At 41.4% G+C, this 23,901-nt stretch overlaps 1 protein-coding gene across 6 annotated transcripts in view; it reads left to right on the top strand.

The window, feature by feature from the left end:
- The window catches only part of MEGF11 (multiple EGF like domains 11), a 273,539-nt gene that overhangs the window by 201,232 nt on the left and 48,406 nt on the right, over positions 1–23,901 (top strand). For all 6 annotated transcript variants that reach the window (XR_016470490.1, XM_090149151.1, XM_090149152.1 and 3 more), the window contains 4 exons: positions 246–420; positions 19,892–20,012; positions 21,449–21,612; positions 22,019–22,121. Coding sequence is in view for 5 of the 6 variants with exons in the window: in XM_090149151.1 (XP_090005277.1) it covers positions 246–420; positions 19,892–20,012; positions 21,449–21,612; positions 22,019–22,121 (563 nt within the window). In the remaining variant the exon portion in view is untranslated. The remainder of the gene's footprint in view (positions 1–245; positions 421–19,891; positions 20,013–21,448; positions 21,613–22,018; positions 22,122–23,901) is intronic.

Below are 23,901 nucleotides of genomic sequence, written 5' to 3'. Positions count from 1 at the left end.
CAGCTCCCACATGTTTGGAGGTGACCCAGCAGACTGGTACTTAGCTCCATATTCCGTGGCTGCATTGCCTGATTTGTATGGCTGCTTATGTTTACCATCCTGAGCAGTTCTCAGGTTTGTTCTGCTCTTGGTGAGACTCTCGCTGGCGTTGCACTTGGAATATTCTACTGAGGTGTCCCTACAGTTTATAGACTTTTTTTTACTTCTGCATTCACATCTCGCTAATCTCTGCTTGTCTTCATTAGTTGCCATCCATTGTCTGGAGAATGTAGCTGCAAAGCTGGCTGGGCTGGACTGTACTGCAATGAGACCTGTCCCCCTGGATATTATGGTGAAGGCTGCCAGCTGACCTGCTCATGTGAGAATGGTGCAGATTGCGACAGCATCACTGGGAAGTGTACGTGTGCACCAGGATACATGGTAAGTGAGAGCTGGGAGTAATGGGGCATGGCATAAGGCGCCTGCAGAAAAGTAAAGAAGATTTTAATCTCACGTCAAATAATATTTTCTCAAAAAGCAGCAAAACACAGGTTACTTTTCTCCTTTCCGTTGTAAGTCCACATAATTCTCCTTTGAGCAGTGTCAATATATTATTTCTGGTTATTTATTTAACATCAGCATTGTAAGTTCGTTACTGTTGTAAGCATAAATACATCATTTCCTATCTTACATTCTAAGTCAAGATGTAACAAAAAAGATGTCAGATTATTGTCTGCCTAGAAAAGCAGAAAAAGAATTCTCCTGGCCTTTCAGCATGTTCCTTGTCAGTCACACTGTGATTTTAATAGATGAAGTTTTTTTTTATGTTACAAATGATAGAGCAATTTATGTCTTTTCTGAATATATATGGCAGGTGTCTTTTACCTGAGCATCAGAAGGAGCCTCAGACACTCTGTGGTAAACAACCATTATATTTTATAGATAAGATATAAAATGGCTGAAGAAATCAGCCACGATGAAACAACAGAAGGAAGGTATTCTGAAGGGTAGAATAAAATTCCAAATTAATGATTTCCAGGTTGCAATATACAGTGGTAGGATGTGAATCCAGGCGTCCAGTCCTGCTGCAGCTGGGCTAATGGAATTCTTGATAGTAAACTTCTTGGTCAGGGTTTACTCAACTGTACATTCACATGCAAAGCACTTCTTTCACTTTACTTCAGGAACACGCCATGGAGCAGATCTGCTGGTTATCTTTAAGAAACAATGCTTCCAAAAGGAAAAAAGTTATTTTCAGGAGATATTCTGCCACAACTTCACTAGAAACTGTCTTTCTCTATTTTGTGTCCTTACTTTTATATGACTTATTGCTTAGAGTCACTTTTGTTCTTTGCTCCATGTCAAAAACTGAATCTGAATATTGGAGATTCTAGCTAGTTTCCGAGGGTTCTCTCAATGTTGGGTAAAAATAGACTTATTTAGACATGAGGGATAGGACTCTCAAGAGTATGCAAGACAGCGACACTGTTTAAATACAAAAAAAAAAGGAAAAAAAAGGGGAATAGAAGAGCTTTGAGGTTTACACTGTTTACACTTGTTTACATTGATAGAAAACAAGAATTTATCTTGTCTGTACACCAGTGGTACACACAAGTATTAATATAGAGAAATGGATGAAGGCAGCAGCACGTAAGTAACAAATGCAAAATAAAATGGTACCAATATCCTCTTTCTTACCAGGAATGCTGCTCAAGTATGCAGCACAAGAATATTTTGGGACCCTTTACTGTATACATGTTAAAAAAACCACTGTTTCTCCAATATATATAGTTCCAAGACAGTGTTATTGCAGCCGTGAAGCTTGGGAAGGAAGTTCCTATTGCATTGCTTCAAAATAATATTTAATCTCATAATAAAGAGCTTTCTTGCATTGACATTTAAACAGCTTGGTTATTGAGGATAGCTCTATAATCACTGAAGCATATTTAGGCATTAGTATCATTGCTCTCTCATAATATACTATAATCTCTGGCAATTAGTCCATGAGGGGAAGTAAAGCCTTGAAATTGCTAATTTATTGCCTCTGAAGCATATTTGTCATTTGTATGCATGCCAGATGACTTGAGTTGCAATAGTTCTTTCAAATGCTAGGGAACACAGGCTGTAAAGAAGAGTTGACAGGAACCTTTCCTTCCTGCCCTGCCATGGCCGTGTTGTGCTGCACTGCTCTGTCGCGTGGGCAGGGAAAGGTGTCAGCACTGCTGCCCGGCACAGGGAGGGTGGGAAAGGTGCCGTGGGGTCAGCACCCACTCCAGCTTGAAGTGCCTTATTTCAATGACATGCTCAAGACTGGGCTTTGCCTTCAAGTGTATATGCCTGCCTCTTGCTGAGGCAGTGGGGAGCTCTGCCTGCGGGTAGAATTTTGCCCTTGAATTCAGCTAGCCTGCAAGCAAATGCGGTGTCTGCTCTTGAATGCAGGATGTCTCTTCTGGCAGCACTGACAATAGCGTGATGCTAATGCAGAACTGGGCAGAGCTAATTATTCAGAAAAGCCCTAAATGAATCCCTCTTGCTTTTTAAAGCACAAGGCTTGGCCGATGCAGCTACAGGGTCAGAAATCTTGACATATGTTTGGAAAGCATAAAGTGAGATCAGCATCTTACATTTCATAGAAACATGGGAGCTTATATAGCAGAGCAGGGTGATGTGTTTTTTTAGTAAGGGAGAAGGAAGAGGGCATAATGGAATGTAGGATGCAATTACAAAATAGAATTGCAAAGGCATAGGGATTGGACCCATAGGACTTTGGGGTTACTGGATGGCTAGAAAAGACAGTGACCAAGAAATTACAGTCTCCTCCTGACAAAGCACTCCTCCAGCCCACTTGTCTTGCACAGATGGCTTGTCTTTTAACAGTGCCCTGCCTCCGTTGTGTCAGGGCAGCTGGGCTGGGTTTCAGAATGAATCATCTGCGATCACAGCCAAAACAGGGACATTTTGTTGGGATGCAGAACAAGCCATGAAAAACACAAAGCATCTGGTCACCTTTATTAAATGTATTAAGTGAAAAGGCAGCCATCCCATAGGTTGGAATGTACGTGTGCAGAGCACCTAATTTTTTGGAAGCTAAGCAGATTCAAGTTTTAAAATAAAAAGGTACATTGTAGCTCAGAAAATAATACATTATTTATTAGCTTTGACATTTCCAAAAATTCAAATGCCAAAGCTAAGTATTGGTGAGCTTGCAGTTTTGGATAGAATCTCAAAACCTTTTATGTCTTCTTTTTTTTTTTTTAAATGAATATGTTGGGTCAGACTCACCATCCAAACTTGTATATACCTAGCTCCAAACAAACTACACTGGTGTAAAGATATTACTGGGTACCAGTACAGGTTATTTGTATGAGACTGTGCTCAAACTAGGGAATTGCACTGTTGTAACTGTGGAACCAGGGGATACTCTCACACTGGGGAAGTGCAGTATTTTAACTGCAGACACCACATGTAGTTTTGCCTGAAGAAGAAACTGAGAAATTAGAATGATCCACTATTTTATCCAAAACAACCCAGTTCTTAGAGGCAGCCTACATGACAATGAAACTAAGATAACGGGAGCAAAGGAGATGCAACAAAATCTTTCCCAAAATCCTCGAGCACACCTGGAGCTACTCCTCATATGCTCTGGCAGAAGAGTCCATGCTGCTGTAAAGACTGTGCTTACTGCATCTCACTTGTACCAGGAGGTTAAGGGGTTGTGTCTGTTTAATTAAGATGATTGCAGGGAATCATCATGCCAAGAATACCAATAGGGCCAATAGGGCACTTCCCTGAAACTTGTATTTTTAAAACGTTTGAGGATTTCCTCTTAGTACTCATGTGATGAATTGCAGTGCTTTTCTGAAAAGTGGTTTTGAAAAGCCATTCTGCTGCCGTCTCATTTGTGACAAAAAGGAATCTGATGAAGCACACACAGGGACGAATCAAAGATCACCCTTAAAAAGCAGAGAGGGAAATTCTGGACAGGTGGAAATTGGATCCTCTCTCCTACATGCAAACAGTCACTCCTTGCAATAAATTCCTGGGATGCAATTATGGGGGCGGTGAGAGGGGTTGCACCAACTCGCGCATCCCTCTCCTTCCAAATTCTGATCTCAGATGCTCTTTTACAAGTCTGCTGAGTTCTGTTGTACTGTAAGAATGCAAAAGAAATCAGGATTTGGCCTGTCCTCTCTTCTTTTGTTTTTGATTCATTGAATTTTATTCCAGTAATTCAATAAATGTGTTGAAGAAGGCCAGAGAATATGAATTAAGTATGACAGGAGACCACAGGAATCCTGACCTTCTGTCTCACAACCAACCCCCTGCACATACCTATCAGCTTTCTAGCTACTGAAATCATTATAGATGCTATTGAAATAAATCTGGGTTCACCTTCTCCATTGCACAGCTAATTGCAGCTTTCTTGAAAACGGGAGCTATCTAGAGACCTCATTCTCTGATGTGCCTTTGTTTCTTTACGGATGCTTTATTTCCTTCCTTTGAAAAATGTGTTTAACTTCAAATGCTTTCATTCTGTCTATTGTGGCAAGAAGATATGCAGTAAAAAAATTTCTCAGCCTGGGACACTAAGAAAACTTTAACACTTATCTGTGGAATGTGTGGTCAGCTTTACTTTGATGGGCACTTAGGTCTATATTTCACACCTAGATGACAGAACTTGTATTACTTTAAAGAGTTCATCTATTTATGCTGCTAGTTTTTGAAGACCTGTCTGCTTTTATTGAACCCCGCGTGCTGGCAAGCAAAGCTACTAGCACTTCATCACCAAAATGAAAGAATTCATTCTGACATTTTTCTATTCCTTGACTATACTGGTAGATCCCATGAAAGCTGATTCCTGTATCTCACAGTGCAGGAAGGGATGGAAACTACAGGAGAGAGAAACTCTAACTAGATTTTTCAGCTTTTGGAATGTCACTTGGATTCCTTAAAACTTCCCAAGATGAATCCCAGCTCTGTACATCTCTTGTCATTTGCATCTTTTGTTGACATTGCATCAAAATTGCCTTTCAAACGTATCCTTATGTAAGTGCTAATGTATAAATATCCTTGCTAAGCTCAGTGAGAATCTGTACACTCAAAGACTGAAACACAGGCTTAATTTGAGTCTATAAATACAAATTTTGCCTATGTGCCAGAGTTCCTCAGTGTAATATTTTCTCTGCCACAGGAGTACAAATTACTTCCCACGTGCACGCCTGCGTATTGGACTGAGAGTTGTCTTCTGTAACTTAATCATGAACAATTGCTCAAATACTCAGTAAAAATAAGTGTATATTGTATTGCTATAAACCCATTCAAATGCATGGCAAATGCATGGCAAACTTGCTAAGAGGCAATCTCTCAGTACAAATACATGCAGTATCACAGCAGTCTGATTCTGCCCCATGCCTACCCAGTGAGTAAACTGACCAATTTACCTTTCTATAGACACGAGGAAGATTATAACTTTGTTTTACCTATGGAGGTCACAGGGAACTTAAAGGTACAGTCTGTTGAGTATTCCAGCCATGACTGGCTTCCTTCTGGGACATCTCTTTTTCCTTGAAGAAGGCATACAGGAGAGAAGAAACAGTCTGTCCTTCTATATTTAAAAAAATTTAACCTGCTCTCTGGTCCTACACTTTTAAAATTCTCTCTGTTGCCTAAAAGAATAATAATAAAGAATAAAGAATAAATAGAATGGAGCACCTTATCTTATCTTCAGTTGAATTTTCCCTGAAGGACCAAAATCTCAGGTAGGTCTGAAGGAATTTAAAGAATCAATGGCTGTGGGTGTTTTCTAAACACTCAAGGTGATAAAAACAACTTTATCAGAATATTCCCTCTCTTCTACATATTTGCTTTCATCTTTATTTTAAATGTATCATCCTTCACCACTTCAGAAAGAAGCAGGAAAAATGAATGAGGCTTCTTTCTCTTGTAAGTCACTGGTTCAGTAATAAAGTTATTTTATAAATTTCACTAAATTTTTAACATAAAGAAGTGAACCTAAGGTTGCAGATAGTGAATCTGTTTTGGGGGCTTTAACTCATTTAAATGATCTGTTTCTCTTTGAGATAATTCCAAATGTACTTCAGTGGAAGCTCATTGCTGAGCAACAGGGCACCTCATCAAAAAGGTTTAAAAAGAAAAGACGAGGGGAAAAAATCTTCAATAGAGCCTGCGTCCTTTTATCCTTGATTTACTGAGCATATCAGTTACCCCCCTTTGTTAAGAGCTCTTTTCATTTATAGGTATAAAATAAATTCAGCCATTTTATCAAGATGTTCTTGTTACCAATCACCAGTATAAATTTTACTTGCTGTAGGAGGGGAAAAGGTTTTGTGGCACAGCAGTTGTCCAATTAGCTGGTGTATCACAGGCAACAAAAACAGTTTGCCCAGTCTCATTTCATGAATTACCTATTCATACAAGGAAGATGCATTTTCTTCTTCTGGTTTCCTATTTTATTCATAATCCAATATTTCAATGCCATTGAGAATGGCTAGTTGTACTGGCAATGGGTGCGGGAAAAGGCATCCATACTGTGCAGGTGGCTTTGAGCGTGGGTGGTAATTTGGAGTGAGATAATTAGTAATCAATAATGAAAAGAGCACAGGTTTTCCTATATGAAGCAGAACTAAAAAAAGCCTTGTTTTCCACAGATTTATGTGCCTAGGCCTCTGGCTTTTCCTACCCCACTGCACTAACCTGTCTCTGTCAGGTCCCCTATGACACATTAGCTAGCAAAGACTGCTCAGGTGAGCTCATGGACACCAGATTAACACAATCCCCTCCCTGCATAAAGGTACCATGCATCATATTCCCTAAGAAGGAATGGAATTTGCCTGAGCAAAGACTGCATATTAAGGCAGGGTATAATGTCAAATTCTGTTATGAAATGGAGGATGCAACTGTGCCCTGGAAAACCGTGTTGGGTCGAGTTAAAAGTGATATTTATGTGGTGCTTGAAAAGTGGCTGAAGACAAAAATGCTATTAACTGTGGAAATATAAGTCACAATAACAGTCAGATCCCCTGTACTGACTATGGCTGCGTGCTAGAACTCCCTTTTTTGGTTCTGGTCTTTTGGTATGTATTCTCCTTGAAAAATGCATTTCCTTGGTGGCTTCTAGATGAAGATAAGTCTGAAAACTCATCTGATAATTTTTTAAGCTGACGACAAACTTCACAAGTGGATGTGGAACAAGTAGCAGATCTAAAGCAGGCGGCAAAAAACACTTCTGCTTCATTCAGCCTAATTAAGGGTGAGCTGGAAATTTTTTTCTTGAAATGAAAGAACTCTCACTATCTAGTTGTATGGAAGGTTTTTCTCTATCAGCTGTGCTGCAGCTGGAAGCTCTGAGTTTATTAGCATACATCAAAACATCACGTGCCCTGTGTTTTGGTTCATTCCTCACATAAATAGAGATGGTCAGGAATCACTTATACCTATCTGAATTGTTGTGCACCCCTTTTCACTGATGGCATCTGAATTGTCCCACCTGTTTATGCATACGGCAGTATATATTTATGTCCATAAAATAGCTGCACTTTTATTTTTGTAGACCACAGGGAATAAATTCAGGCTATAGAGTTTTGCATCCCTAGGGTATGAGGTCTGATCCAGGCCAGGTCAGTACAGATTGAAAATTATCTTCTCTTGGCTGTGCAGCGGCCTGCATGAAATGACTTTGGTCTCAATCCAGCTCCCTGTGGATAAGTATGTACATCACAGACCCCGTTTCTATCAGCAATGACTGGCAAATTTGCTGGCAGTCTGAGCCATTTTACCATTTTACCTTCACAAACCACTGCTTCAGGTCAGGCTTGGTGGCATGGCTGCGTGATCCATTTCAAAATCCCCCATAGGACTTTTTCTAAGGCACAAAGTGCGGGCACTTTCAGATTTCACAATGGCACTCTTCATAAGCACTGCATTCAACCCAGATTGTACTGCATCTTTGTGAAATGGCAGGTGCCTTTCTGGAAAGTCAGCCTGCCCCTGAGATGGCCCTGCTTCATGTAGGCTGGGAAACAATGAGCAGCACCACAGTGCGATGGAACTTGTGGGCTAAACCCAGTATTTCAATAGCAGCTCACAAATGGATTCTTCTGGCTCTGCTGTAGGAGAAGATATCCTACATTCAGAACCCAACAGGGAAAGTCATTATGGGGAGACCTCCTGTGTATTCCCAGGCTTTCAGAGTAAGCCGCTCCCCTATTGATTCTTCTATCAATGAACCAGGTGCTTGCTGTCTATTAGGCTTGTTGGCGTTCTCCCCCCGGAGCTCCTATTGACCAATTAGACATTTCTGCTGGAGCAGTGGCAGGCACAGCGTTTAGGAGCCTGTGTTTTCCTAAACCCTAACAGCATTCATGTGAGCAGCTGGCCACATGAGCCATAGGGAGGGGTCTTCTTGCACGTCAGGGCATTTGTTGTGTGCTGAACTATTGTACTGGTGTATTTAGCAAGGTCACTGGATGCACAAGGCACAGTGGGTCTCCCTCAGTTGTGGATACTGCATCCCTTTCTTTGAAATCAGTGGATTCTTTTGAGATCATTTTATGAACTACTTCTATTTCATTTTGCTTACTCTCTCTTATCAGTGTGTAAGCTCCAGAAATTGTCTGTGAAAGCTCAAATTCTCCTTTGTCAGCCCAAGTTTACCTGAACACCACTGCTAGTTCCAATAGGATTGTCCCAGATATACGAGAGTGGAATTTGTCTCAGTGACTGCCTCTGCTAATGAGAACTGATTCAGTTACACACAGTGTGTATAATTTGATAAGAACTGTAAACAAGTCCCAGGTCTCTTCCACTTTCTTCTTATATTTACTTTTACTTCTGGGCTCTGCTGCAGTTTTATTTACCCGAATAATTCCAAAGTTTTCATAAGTGGGTCCAAAGGAAGCAGCTTCATGTACAAACCCGGAATGTCTCTGTCTTTGTTATTAGCTGACATATTTCCTGTATTTTATCCTTAATTGGCAATGTGGCTGTGTCAAATTGCATTTCTGTTTCTGTAGCCTCATTCATTGTCACTGGAGCTCAGTATCCTGTTCAGACTGAGTCATTTGATCTGAATTTTGCAGAGGAATAAACTGCTTGCCAATAGCAGTGTCTCTCTCCATCTATTAAGCTTATAAATGTGTATAGCCTTACCCACACTATTTGTGGATCTATGCATAGAAATGCTGGTAGCTGATTCTCTTGGTAGTTCAAATTGCAGACGAACTTTATTAAAGCCATCTAAGTATAGGATTTAAGTCACTGGTTTGCTTTGCATTTTATTTTCTGTCTAACTACACTGCAAAAGAATGAGTGAAGTTTTATCCTTTAAGATCAGACATGTATAAGTGGAAAATCCGGGTGTGCTTTTTATGCCAAAGAGCAACTGAACTTCTAACAGATACTGGCCTCTTGCTTTTGGTTTTTGGTTTTAGGAAATGTGTGAAAATGTGAAGAGGACATCTGTTCATCTGCTTGTCTGTGATTGCCAGGTTATTTACCAGCTTTTCAAAAGCTGTATCACAAACCTAATTAGCTTAAAGTTGACATGAAGCGTCATTCATTTCATGCCACATAACATCTTTTCCACCTATGTAGATGGTTTCCTTTTTTTGCTTTGATCCTTCCACGTGTGGATGATGCAGCTTAGAGCCCATGTCAGCTGCGGGTGTCAGCATCATCAGCCCATGTTCACCATCCACAGGACTGCTTCTGTCACTTCAGTGCCCTTAGCAAGAGAGCAGCTGAGGATAGCTGCTGCATACAGCACAGTTAACTCCTCCTGGATTCGGTCCATCCAGTCTGCATGGACAGGAGCTCGGGCATGCACTGATGTGCTGAACTTTGGCAGCTTCTGCTGCAGAAAGATGCAGGTCTCAGCTAGAGACCACACTGATCGGTGCAGGCAGCACGTGGGAGGGGAGTTTAGATGTAAGACTGTGCCTGGGCATTGTGATAGTACAGCTGCAGAAGAATGCTAAAAGAAAGTTTGCGTGTAGTGCTGAATTGTTGGGATAGCCAAACACTAATGGCAGATTTGCAGAATAGATTCATGCTATTGAATGACTGGGTAAGGTGAAAGTTGGTGTTCAAAAAGACAAAGTAATAGACTAGGGGGAAATAATTTTAAGTAAATACACAAAAAGTGAAAATCTAATTTAATTACTACCACACAGGGAAAAAGATCAGGTAACCACAGCGGATAGTTTGCTGAAAAACTCAAATGAGTGCTCGTCACCAGTCAACAAACCAACCAACCCAGAGCACCAGACAGAATAGTTAGAATGACCAGGAAGAGAACAAAATGGGAGAAAAGACATTTTTTGTGCTATTGTATGAATCCGTAATATATCTAAATCTCAAATTACTGCATACAGCCTGTCTGATTGCTACTTATGGTGGATATAATGGAAGTAGCAATTGGTGAAAAAGATCATCTTTTATATGGAATAGCTTCCATACAAAGAGTGACTCGATAAACTAGAACTGGGCTCAGAAAACAGATGGCTGAGGAGGGATGTGATAGAGATCTATGGAACTGTGGATGGTGCACAGAACATGAACAAGGAATGATTATTTACTATTTCTAATAACACGGGAACAAGGGGCAACCAATTAAATGATTGCACAGCAGGTTTAAAGACAAAGATAGTGCTTTTCACAGAATGTGTAATTAAATTGTGAAATGGCTCCCATAAAATGAGAATAAGAGAGTGGGATGATTTTGCTTAGAAAAGGGGTCACCAAGGGTAGCTATGTGAGAGGTCCCTTACATCACAGGGAGGAGGAAGAAGGAATGCCTGTTTGCCATTTATAACGTCTAAGAATCTTCCCAATTAAAACCAGGCAGTGGTTTGAAGCAAACAAATAAACATAATTTTTCTCCTTTGTATTTATAATTAAACTGTGGATCTTCTTTCCAGAGGATGTCATATAAGCTGAAAGTATAAATGATACCTTTTATTCCCTGTTTTTGCTAATGTCCTTTCTGCAGAGTTGTTCAGACTTGTCAGCCAGAGCCAAACTGACTATTGCAAAAATGCCAGGGGGCCACAATCATTCTACAGGGCAGATCTTGGACAATGTCACTCAGACAGATCAGGAACCATCTCCGATTTCCAGGCAAGGGTACTCCCATAAAACAACTGGTGCAGAATTAGCCAGCTCTGAACTGCACTGAAGTGCTTCGCCGTATTTTGAAATGGCTTAGTTGCCCACTGTACAGTCAGATCAGCCTCCAAACTGATCTATTCTGACCACATGTGGGAAAGAAAATGATGGAGTGTGTCAGAATCTTGTCGGATGGTTGGCCTTAACTGGTGATATGAGGGGATCTGAGCTGCCTCGTTGTGGCTCCTTTGCTGAACGGGGCCAAATGAGCTGTTGTCCTTCTAGCAGGGTCTGTCCTAAGCAGGTAGAGAGGCAGAAAATGGAACAGCCAGAGCAGTTTCCTTTTTCGTACTCCCACATAATTTGTAACTATGCAGCCACATCTGGTGAAGGCTGGTCATAGCTCAAAGGTCTCTGTGCCCCCCAGAGTGGCTCTGGCACAGGCAGGGGCAGCATCTGGTCAGGGCTGTCCCTTTTCCTTTACCGTAGTGGTCACTCCAAGTTTCTCCATCTGAAAAAGCAGAAGAAAGCTGAGCTTTTTTCTGTCTTTAGTATTGAAGGTCTGGTTCTGTCCCACAGCTTGGACACCAGTAGTTTGTGGAGTACTGCTTAAAGAGCACATCTAGGATATGTTTCTCAGGCATTTAAATATTTTCCACCAACTTGAAATAATCCACATTCTGCCTGGGTCATTTTACCTTTTGGGACATTTAATGATATGCCCATGTTTTTTGGAGCATTTTAGAATGGCAGCTGATTAAAGTTGATTATGGTAGCAGCAATGAGCCCTGCAGATGTTTGATTTCATATAACTTCCCCAGAGCTAAGTTTAAAATATCCTGCCTCACCTGAATAAATCTAAAATGGACCTATTCCAGATTTAAATTGCTTTAACTATCACAGGACCTGGTTATCCAGCTGGCCCCATAATGTATAGTAGTAATCCTCCCGATACAGACATGATTGACCTGCCTTGATAATATATCTTCCCATTAACTCAATCTAAACCCATGTATTATAGATGTTTTCATTTCTCCCTGAAATATCTATTCCATAAACAATCTCCACAGCTCTTCTGTGAACAGAATTAGGAGTTGTTTTAGCACCTTGCCCTTGCGCAGCCAGCTGCTGGGGCTGCCCGAGCTCTGTGATCCCATCATGTGAACCCATCTGATTTAGCCTCTACAGTGTTTTTTGTCCTCTGCGTGGCTCTATTGCTTGTACTCCATTACAGACTGCCCGGGGGAGGCTGTCCTCTCAGGTATATCACCGTCTCACCAGGCGAAATGTCCCAAGGAAATGATGTAGGAGTTGTTTCACCCAGTCTAAATCCAATCTTCTATTTTTGGAGAGGTCCCTCATGGATAAATGTGTTTTGTGATATTTTATTAGGTGAAAAGTGCTGACTGTATTAAAAAATCTTGTTCAGAGGTTGATGATCATCTTTTTTACTCTCCACACTACTTTCCTTGTGAATACATTTAATTATATGAGGCTGCATTCATTGCCTCCCTGCCACTGAAGTGCTCTGCAGTTAAGGTCTAAGCACTGAGCCAGGCAGATACTCAAGTGCTGTAAAGTTAGTCTCCATTTCTTTTTGCCAGCAAGTGTTACACTGATTTACAGAGTGGGGGTCTTCCTGCTCTCTTTATTGAAATCTCTTTCTTATTTTAATGCCCATATTTAGGTGGCTTGAGCAGCAGGAATGTATTATTTTAATTGCAGATAACTGGCTGATATTGGGCATATTTTTAGTGCAAACTAGAAAACTGTTCCCTTGTGCTGAGGGGGATTACAGTGCTCACTGACAGAAATCCAGCTCAGGCTTGCTGTTTAGTATGAAAAAATCCATTTTTTTAATGAAAGTTCTATTTCTATTTGTTTTTACTTCATTTCATGGAACCAAAAAAAAAAAAAAAAAAAAAGCCCCAAACTCTCATGAAAGTGGGATTTGCTGCCTTTGTTCTTACAGAGTACTGCTGTGTTACAGCAGTTTTGCTGTGCAGGGCATGTTTCCTTTTGGATATACAAGCCTGGGGAGCTGAGATGCTGGAGCAGATGGGCAGTAAGGTTCTGTATCCCCTCCACCTCAAAAGATGAGACCCAGCCCACACACAGCCTGATGGTTTTTCTATGTGGGTTTACTGCACGTGGATCATGCAGGGAAAAGCCCTCTTATGCCTGAAAGGGTGCAATGGGGATGGGTCAGTGGTTGGACTTGGTGACCTTAGTGGTCTTTTCCAACCTTAGTGATTCTGTGACTCCATGATGCATTCCAGTTCTGCACATGCAGATGTGGTTCCCGTGCTGAAAGGCTGCACAAGTTCTCCAGTCTCGATAGGTACAAATTATTCCCCAGGTGGCCAAATCCCAATCAAAGCCTTTCCTAAGGCTTCCCAGGTACCTGCTCTGTGTGGTGGGAGGTGCCTTCTGGGCAGCGAGATAGCAGCTGTTGCACAGAAACCCACAGAGCTGGGAAGACTAGGTTGAGTGATCTTTATTTTTGAAGCAGAAATAACCCAAGTATACTGCTATTGTACCTTGGCTCAATTTTGGGGCTGTGCAATGAACAACATATGAACCACAACAGAGAAACACCAGGCTTAGGAGCCCAGGAAAGAGAATCTGGCTCAAGTTTTTTTTACTGAGGCAGTAATATCTATTATGCCAGTAGCAGTAGAATTGAACCCATGGCACACACTCTTGGGTTTGCAAAATAGGAATCTACCAAATTCAGCCGAGTTTTATACAAAAAAATTGGAAAGTAACAAATCACAACTGCTTTGAGGTAATCTGTGCTCCCCTCACAGCCCCTGCTGCATAACAAAGGCTTTGGCCACAAGCAGTGAAATGAAGTTGGCACCTTGGATTCAGATCTGCTGGATTTGTGCACATGTGCATGTCAGCTCTCTGTGTATTTTTTAGCAAGATTGAAAATGCATTTTATTTTATTTATCTTTTTAATACCATCAAATAAAACATTTACAATACTCTTAGGTACTAATCTATATGACCAGCATTTCTCGTGTGCATGTTTTGCTGGATACTTCTGATCAAACACCAAATTTAAGAATTATTATCAGCATGACTAATTTTGAACTTGGCATTTACTGTGAAATTTACTGTGTTCATTACCATATTAGCACAAATTCCGAGGTGAAATAAAATGCTGACATCCATTTGTAGAAATGTTTGTAAATCACTGAAAGATTTTGGGAAGAGAAGCCAGAAGTTCTTCCCACAGCCAAAGGCAGCTTTGCTTCACCCTCCTGACGTGTTCCAAGTCCTGTGGTATCCACAGAGGGTTGGGATGCCACCAAAGTGCAGATTGGGAAGAGTGTTGCTGTTGACTATTGGAAATATTTAATGACTTAATTTAGGACTCCAGCATTCAGGACTGCAGAGGGTCTTTGGATGAGTCATGAGCTTGTGACTTAAAATGTCATTTTTAAACACAAGAAAAGCTCCTTCCCTTTCTACTTTACTCTGTCTTCTTCCATGAAAGGGGAGAATGGAAAAGCAGACTGAATAAGGTCATCAGTGGTTTCATTGTGCCATTTTAGATGTGTATCAGATTCTAGTGCTGCTACATCACAAAACGTTATGAAATGGGCAAAGGAACATTTGTCAGTTCTTAGTAACACTGATTACCTGCAAGCTGAAAGCCTGACTTGTTCTGGGCACAAGATCCCTCCCCAAACTTTTTGCTGCCTTATATCGTTAGCACCAATAATAGCATCTGCAGGGAGTAATTAGTAACACCCAGAGGGGAAAGGAATTCTGCCAGAGGACATCATTATGTCTGAAAACCAAAGATGCTCTGTAGTAAGGTCATGAATAAATTGCTTGAGCTGAGGGTAGAGGAGAAGACCAGTAAAAGTACAAAGTTTCCTACTGCTGCTGGTATACTTATGAGGAGCACGTTGATTTGCACTGGAACACCATTAGGGAAATTAGTTTGTTCTGCCAGTTTGTGCTGCTGGATACCATATGTTTACCTTGAGGGAATGTTTGTGGAGTTATGTTGGGTTAATGGTAAATGTCACAATTAAATAAGTAAATATACAGAAGTGTATCTGTGACCTGCACTGGTGCACAGACACTGTACCGGCACACCGGTGTGCCACGTTCCATGTGTACATATAAATATGTGCTTTCATGTACTAAGTCCATACAGATCAGCTTATCAGGACACACAGACGTCGGGTACAAACAGCACCTGCATCGTTTTTCTCTCTGATCTGTTTACAGGTCCATACATACAGCTGTGCCCCGTGCCCTTTCCATTCTATCACTGTGAGCTGCGAGCGCTGAGCTCGCCCTGCTGCAGGTGGCAGTGCTAATTCACCTGGCACAGAGCAAGGCAAGGGGAAGAGCAGGTCAGATACCACATTAAACACCTCAGACCTTTCCAGTTTACCAGAAGTTGCAGTGTTGCCTTTTGCTGTTGCCAGCCCCCTTTAATAATCTGCGCAGATGCCGAGAGTTTGCAGCATCTCTGCAGATTAAACTTTAAGAACACTCAGCCCAACCTGTCGCAGAGGTCTTTATCATGCAAACTTGACGCCAAGTTCAATAGCAGTCCTGTTAGCCTTCTGCATTGCAGAGGCCTTGAAAAATTGATTTTCTGTTTTGCCTCTGACTTCAGTGGAACCAGCTTTTAGCCCTCCAAGGCAAATGTATTCCTGTAGATTGCAGCTACTTCTGAAATTCTTAATTTAATGTCCTTAAAGAGTCAAACTTTCAGAGGGGCCAGGCATGGCCGCGGGCTTTGCTGAGTGCTGTTGACCACTGCTGGATTATTAACTCTTCTTACAGTCTGAAATTCCATCCTTTTCCTTTTATAAAGCATTTCAAGGCTTTAAAGGCCCAATCCAAAATATACAGGAGTACATACAAGCCTTGTTATTGAGGAACAGAAAAGAATTTTAAAGATAATTGGCCATTGTTTGCAACAGGAGTGTATGTCTAATAGAAAGAAGCAATCTGATCCTTACTGGTAATGTTGTTAGGGCAACATTAATCCAGTGGAAACACTTTCTGAAGTGGCCAGGGCTTGTTAACACAGCCAACACCTAAGGCAGCAGTGTGTCTTTAAGCTCCACTAATATTGTACAATAATAATTTCTGAGGAAGAAAATCTTCACCTCTACCTGAACAGAAACAAGACATATTATTGACTGCCATCTGGAAAGATGTATGCTCTGGCCCTCGTGAGTCTATTAATATTTGATGCTGATGGATGTGAGCTGGCAGCTTGTGTTATTAATGGAGTTTGGTTCCTTGGACCTAACCCTCAATGCATAGGGGAGAATTAACAATAACAAGAATTGTATGCCCAAACCTCTCCTGATACCAGAAAAGTCTGTCATTTAGTTTCAGCATCAATTTGTTAATATTTCTGAAGTACTTAAAGCTATGGAAGGTCACAGAGGTGGCATTAGTTACATTATTGGTGCCATTCTTTTTGATTTAAAGCTGTCTTTTTAGGGTCCCTGGGACCACAGATCCCCACTTGTATCTTTGCCAGGTTAGGGTACCCCCATCAGATATGGATTTCCAACAGGAATGGCTCACTCCTGTTAACTTCTGAGCAATTGTGTGGAGGTAAGGGATACTCTGTCTTTGGTTGAGCTGAGATGCCATCCAGTGGGTTTGGATGCAAAGAAGAGGGCAGAAGTATGCTGCTTTACACAAAGAGGGGGGCATTTCCTAGAAATGGCCCTGATGCAGCACCCAGTAAAGGGAAATTTTTCCTCAAATTGAGTCTTATTTGGCCAGTGAAATCAGGAGGTAATATATTGTATATATATTGGAGATATATATACATATACATACATACATACATATATATATTTACATATCAGGGATATATTTTGATAAACTGGACGTGATAAGGAAAAATGCTGAAAGAAATGAAGTACTGTTGAAAGTCTGTGATGTCCATATGGATCATTCTGACTTGGAAAATAGAGATGTGAAATATCAAGTTATTTATAGCTGGATTTCTTAATATAGCTTTAACATTTTCAGGGGTATATGTTTGGTTGAATTAGCTTCTCCTTGCTATCATGTATACCACATCCAGACATTTCACTGCTCTCATTAACCTCCCAATCTTAGTAGAAAAAAAAGAATAATCAACTTAAGAAGCACAGCTGTTGATTAATTTTACTAAATAGGATAGAAATATAAAGTACCATATTGCAAGATTGAAGATTCAGTGCACAACATTTAAAATCACTTTAATGGAATATATAACTCATTAACAGCTGGATAGACAGATACTGCAGCATTATTCACTTGGGCAGGTGGTGAGAGGGAGGTGGAATTTACATATCTTTAACGGTACCTGAATGCATTTAATTTCATAGGTCATTCTCCCAAATCAAGTTCAAAATGTTAATAACAGGGTGTGCATTTATAATTAATAAAATCTTAGAGCTAGTGCTATAGTTCAAGTGCATTTTCCTCTCATGTAATTAAGAAGTTAAGTATGTTTGGCAGTTGTCACTCAGACAGTTCTGAAGGTCTCACTTGTCGAGCCCAGAGACAGCAATCTCATTAAGCCAGTTATGTTGTCCGTTAAGGTTTGTTTGCAAGCTGAGGGCATATAAGGTGGACAGCCAGAATGACCAGCCTCAGGTAGTCCATAAAGTACAGTACATTAAAGTAGGTGCCAAAACTCAGATGTGTTTTGAGTTGGGAAGAAACATCCCGATGCTTATCTTGTATACGGAACCGTTCGTTCTGCATGGATGAATTATCTCACCTGTCTGAGTGTCCTCTGTGCAGAGTAAGCACACAGAAACAGGGGAATCTGCTGTGCCCATGGCTAGGGTGTACCTGCCTGCACCATGCTAGGACACCCACTGAACCCACTGGCCAGCTGGAAGCCCTGGTTCTGTGCCTCCCATGGCCCAGATCTGCAGTCGCAGTCAGTTTGGCTCCCAAGGGAATGTGTTCATTCCGCATCACTCTGAGCTGCTTTCCTTTTCAAAGACATTTTCTTTTACTCCTAGATCACTAGTTCAAATCCAGGTAAGGTCAGTTGTCATAGAAATTACAGCAGTGCCAGCAGTCCTGTGCTGTACATGAAATGAGTTGGGAGTTCCATTCGCACAAGATACAGCTTTCTAAGTGGCACTAATTGGCTGTCTAATTGTCACACATAGGAGAAAGGCTTAGGATTGATTAGGCGTGGAGGCTGAATGCCCCTCTGCCATCCCGCTCGCGCTGGGTTCCTGTAGCTCATTCTGTAGGCATGCTGGCAGGGTAATGAGGGGCAGCGTGCTTCAGATTTTCTGGCTGTCAAGACGGCACCTTTTACAGCCAGTCCTTTCCAGGGGAACTTGTTCTACTCCACCAAGGTCACAGAGAGCGTCTTTTGCAAACATTGCTTTCACTCAAAAATCAGGGGCTGGTAGGATTTACTTCTGAGAAGTCCATATTTTAACCATTTCATTTTCTTCTCCCTAAACCGAAGTTTTTAGTATAAAATAGGAAGAGTCCTACTGGTGCCACACAGAGCTGCTGTAGCAAGCACATGGATTTGTGGTGCTCAGAAATCTGCTGCTATTTCCTGTTAACATCTCAGTGTCTGATGCTGTGATGTACGGGCTCCTGGAGGTACTTGCCATGGCATAGGGAAGCTGACATTTTGTGCATTTATCTCCTGATAAATGAATGTTCCTATCACACAGTGAAGCCTCTCACCTGCAAAAATACATTTTGACCAATATTTTTTCCCTTGAGCTATGATATAGGTCACACTCTGCAATGTAGTTACTATTTAACTTCGGAGCAGGGTAGCTCTCTCTGACATAGGACTAAATTATTACAGTTTAACTCACTGGAGAAATAAATATAGGAGCTCATTTGTGCTGTGGAAGCCGAGACTACAAACTGAAGAAAGTGGAGTAAAAATACCTTACATATGCTAACATTTGTTGTCCAGACGATGGGACTCAGTATATAGGGCTGAAAGGGTCCTATCACATTTTAACTCCCTTGTTCCATCAATGAATGACATTGGTAAAGAAATGTACCTCTGCTTTCAGCCACAGGAGGTAATCAGTACATACAGCGTGCCATAATTTACTGTTGACATTTTCGGTATTTCTGTAACACGTAAGTTTTTATCCTCCTTTTCCTCACTTGCCTCACACGTAAAGCGGAAATGGGACAGAGACTGATTTTATGTTCTGCTCTGCGTGCTTCCTCTCTCTGACATGTGCATCACACCTTGTTCAGCATTCTTCCCAGTGTCACCATCTCATGCAAATTAGCTGAAAACAGATGTAGGTACCAGCTATGCACCACAAAGGTCTCATCCACGTGCCGTGTAAGTTTTCCTCTCTGCCAGGCTGTGGAAGATGAGCACGCAGGAGATCCTTTAGCTTTTAAACAACCATGTTCTTAGAATATATTTTCCAGGAAATGCAGAACAATCTTTGCACGGTTTCAGACTGTATATTTTGTGATTAGTGTTTCATAAGTGATGTTTTGCCTAATGATCCAACATCTGTTCTAGGAGGTTTGTTTTTGTAACTTACACACCTCCTGCTGAATGAACGCCAGAAACTTGTCCCTTTCCTCCAAGTCAATCAAAGCACTAATTGCATCATAATCACGGGAAGCAGCAGTGACTGCAGAAAGTGCTGAAGATTCAGCAATCAACTCATAACACTCTGCTCACTGTTTCGAAAGAGAAAGCCTCCCTGTGCAGAGATGGGAATTTCCTGAATTCAGATTTCTTTAGCTGACTCTGTTTTTTTCTGGTTTGCAGGGAGATGACTGCACCATTACCTGCATGGCAGGAACCTATGGTACCAATTGCTCATCAGTTTGTAATTGCAGAAATGATGGTGCGTGTTCCCCCGTCGATGGTCTGTGCATTTGCAAAGAAGGTAAACAAAATTCACATTTAACAGTCGCCTACAATTTGGCATCAGTGCTTCTCCCCTTCTAACGTGGCACAGCTGTGCAGTCAGTGACTCCACTATTTATTTGTGCCTGTTGGTAATTCAGAGCCCTGCCCCAGGAACAAAACTCAACAAGGGCCTGACTGTATGTTTTGTCTCTGCCCTGAATGAGGGCCAGACTTAACCACAGTGCTGCAGGAGCAGGCCCCAGAATGAAGTGTGCCTGCAAGGACACAGCTCCTTTCTAAAGGAAATGTGAAGCAAACACCAAACAGGGGTTTTGCAGTGTGATTTTTTTGCAAAGGAACAGCTTCCTGCCTGTCCTTCCTTCAGCCCAGTGAACTATCAGTGGGGTGCACCTGGCTGGTTGCCATCCTCTGATCATGGTGACGGCTCACCCATGTGCAAGTGACCTCTGCCCAGAGGGGCTGAGGATATGGCTGACCTTTGTCTGGAGAAACAAGAAGTCTTATCTGTTTTGGGGATGGCAAGAATCACCAATTTTTGTAACACATATATGTCCATAATTCCTATACGTGCTTGGTAGTGACCCATGTTTCCACTTAGGAGATCTTGCACACTCCAGAACGTGGTATCTCTGATGTTCCATGTGCAGTGGTGCCTTCCCCCAGCACACCAACATGAACTATCCTGTATAGCACACATAAGCCCTAAAACAGAAGTGAGGCAAACAGCAGTAAAATCTGGCATTTCAACCATGAATTAATGAATCACTGTAGAACCCCATTTAATGAGGGTGTATAAACCATGAGTTACTGCTCAAGTCCATTACATGCAGCTGCAGTGTAATGAAAGCCATTGTGGGGTTGGTCGTTAAGACTTGAGCCTTAATGGTTAGAAATGATGGTCTTGTCTTTTTGTGTGTGTGTGTGTGTGTGTGTGTGTGAGTGAGTGTAATAGCCTCTTTATATTAAAGAGCCTTCTCAAAAAAATATGAGGTAAGAAACAAACAGCATTGAATGGCAAGTGTCTTGCATTCAGCAAGTCTCCAGCAGACGTTGCTGTGTTCTCTTGCTGCCTGAGCAGTTCCTGAAGAGATATCAGACACAACAACCTGACAAACAGCCACACAGAGATATCTGCACTGCCCTTCTCCACCTATGGATGTTGGCAGAGGAAGATGGGAGGTCATAATCAAAGGACCAATCTTTGACCCCATGGTTGGTGTCTTAATTTACACTAAGATCAGGAGGAAACCAGCCCTAGAATCAAAGAGCTGCAGTTCACAAGGTGCCTTTCTTGTCTCTTTTTTCTGTGCTGTGCAGGAAAAAGGCACTAGATCTGCCTGGAAAACATGCATGACACACCTTTGCAGGCAGTTTTAAATCTTGTTATGTAAAGAAATATTACTTTTTCTGTGCAAACATGCCGAAATCTTTCTCTCTCCGAACTTTCTGTAGGATGGCAAGGAGTGGATTGCTCTATTCCATGTTCAAGTGGAAGTTGGGGTTTTAACTGTAACCAGACGTGTTACTGCACAAATGGAGCAGCCTGCAGGCCAGCTGATGGCTTCTGTCTGTGCTCCCCTGGCTGGCAGGGGGACTACTGTGACCAGCCGTGCCCTGTAAGTGTAACCAGGGTGGTCTCCCATCCCCTTTTAAACCATAGTCCACATAGCTCATCTAATCACACAGACTGAGCATCTCATTTTGTCTGTGGATATCTGTAGGAAATCATGTATAAATGACAGATTGTGGTTTGAGCAATCGAGTCGATGTATTACCTTTTGCACTATATTTTATCAGAGCTATTGCAGCGTTATCTGCATTTTCTGGAACATCATTTTTTAAAGTGATTCCTCATTTGGTTCTATATAGAAATTTTAGGCACTGAGTTGTTTCTATTTTCTCTGTATGTTAATTTAAAAAATGCGACTCAGCATTAAGAGGGACATGATAGATGATTTTGCACATTTTACAGCAAAAAAAACTGATTACTGAGAGACTTTTTTTTATTTATATTTTTGGAAGGATGGAACATATGGTCTTAATTGCAGTGAACGTTGTGACTGCAACCACGCAGATGGGTGCGATCCCGTCACCGGTTACTGCTGCTGCCTTGCTGGCTGGACAGGTAAAACGAGCAACTCTATAAAACTTGGGATTATTTCTGTTTGTTTCTTTGTTTATTGCTAATGCATCAGTCATAGCGCTGAATTTCTGACTGCAAACTCTTAGGTAATAGACTGAGACAAGCTCAGCTGAATTTACCCACATTTAAATCACTCGTGATGGTGACAAAAATTGGCATTTATTAAATTTGTATTCAAATTAGTTGAAGATGGCTCCAAACCTGGAGCCAGATGTTAGCCTTCTGTAACGAGAATGCTCGGGAGGGATGCAGATTGTATGGAAATCCTGCAGTGTTTTTCTCCTTGAATGACCTTTTCCACAGGGGTTTTGATGCCATAATGAATCCTGTGGCCGTTGTACCCGAGATGCAGATAGGTGCCGTCTGGATGCTGAGAATCAGTGCAGCTGCTCCATCATACAAACCACTTTTGTCACAAACTGTTGTCTTTGTGCCCTTTTCCCATGCTTCCTGTAGCACAGAATGGTAGCGATGGAGAGCAGATTAATGCTGGTTTGATAAAGAATTCTCTTGATTACACAGAGGCAGAGAGAAATCTTGAGTGAAGTCTGAAAGTCCAGGTTGGAGAGCTCAGTACAAACAGCCCTGCACTTGACTCCATCCTGATGTCTCTTTGCTAGCTTTTGACAGCTGACATAAACAGCAGTGGGGGACAAGTTATTGATCCAACCAATATTTCACACTTAGCTGCCTAAAATACGAGTTAATCTCCCCCTAGCTCTCTGGAGAGTCCCTAGAGGGAAATAAGCTTATATTGCCTATATCTGCAGAGCCACCAGCAGCACTGCTAGTCAAAAATGCATTGGTATTAACAGCATTCATTTGGAAAATTTAATTGTTTTTCAAACAAAAGCAAGTTGGAAGAATGTATGGAGCAAGGCAGGCTCAGGCAGCCAGCAGCAGGGATGCTGTTACTTCACACCTTCAGTTATGCCTTAGACTAATTCATGTCCTCCATTTCTGATGAACAGAGCATCACTCACTGTACAGCCCAGCTCTTAGAAGCATGAGGCAAAAGGAATAAAATTAAGCTTTTACTTTACAATGAAAAACATCCTTTTAGAATTAAATAAAATGCAAAAATGTGAATTTGTTTTACAACAGAGTTACTTTTCAAAGATGATGAGCATGCATCCCTGGAAAGGGCTTTCTGCCCACTAGAAAATCCGTTCTGTAAGCTCACTACAGCCCACCCCAGCTTGTGTTCTTCACTCATGGACTGCATTCATCATTCTTTGAGCCTCTTTGCCATCACATCCATCTGTCAGGCTTTAAAACTGTACTGTGCTTTATTTATAACCATCAGAAAAACAGTTGATAGGTTTTCCTGTAGTCACTGTGAGTTTCTTAGAGGGGCAAAATGGTTTTTAAAAGTACAGAAAATTAATATACGTTTATTTATTTAGTGTAAGGGTTTATTGCACTCCTTTATGTATGTAGCATTTCAGAGGAAAGTGCAGAAAATACACTTTGCAGACTGAAGTTGTGGCTTCTTCTCAAGGCATTTGGAACATACACTCCACACTCACAGCACATGCGTATCTGTAATTGTACATCAAGTGCAGTTACAAATTACTCCAACTAAAGGTAAGAATGATTTCTGTGACGTGTCCCTCTTTTAGTTTCTATATTGGGTGAGGTGACTGTGTATTAACTCGCTGGCCACTTGCTGCAAATGAAATGCTTTAACCTTCAGTGTGTCCCTGCAGTTCTGGAGCTCCCTTCTTCAGCATCACGTTTGTGTGAGGAAAATATTACATTA

This window comes from Phasianus colchicus, chromosome 12, assembly GCF_987193195.1.
Source record: "Phasianus colchicus chromosome 12, bPhaCol1.hap1.1, whole genome shotgun sequence".
In the NCBI taxonomy this organism is placed as follows: Eukaryota; Metazoa; Chordata; class Aves; order Galliformes; family Phasianidae; genus Phasianus; species Phasianus colchicus.
Note: the sequence above shows the minus strand (reverse complement) of the source record. Positions and strands in the feature narration are given on the sequence as shown.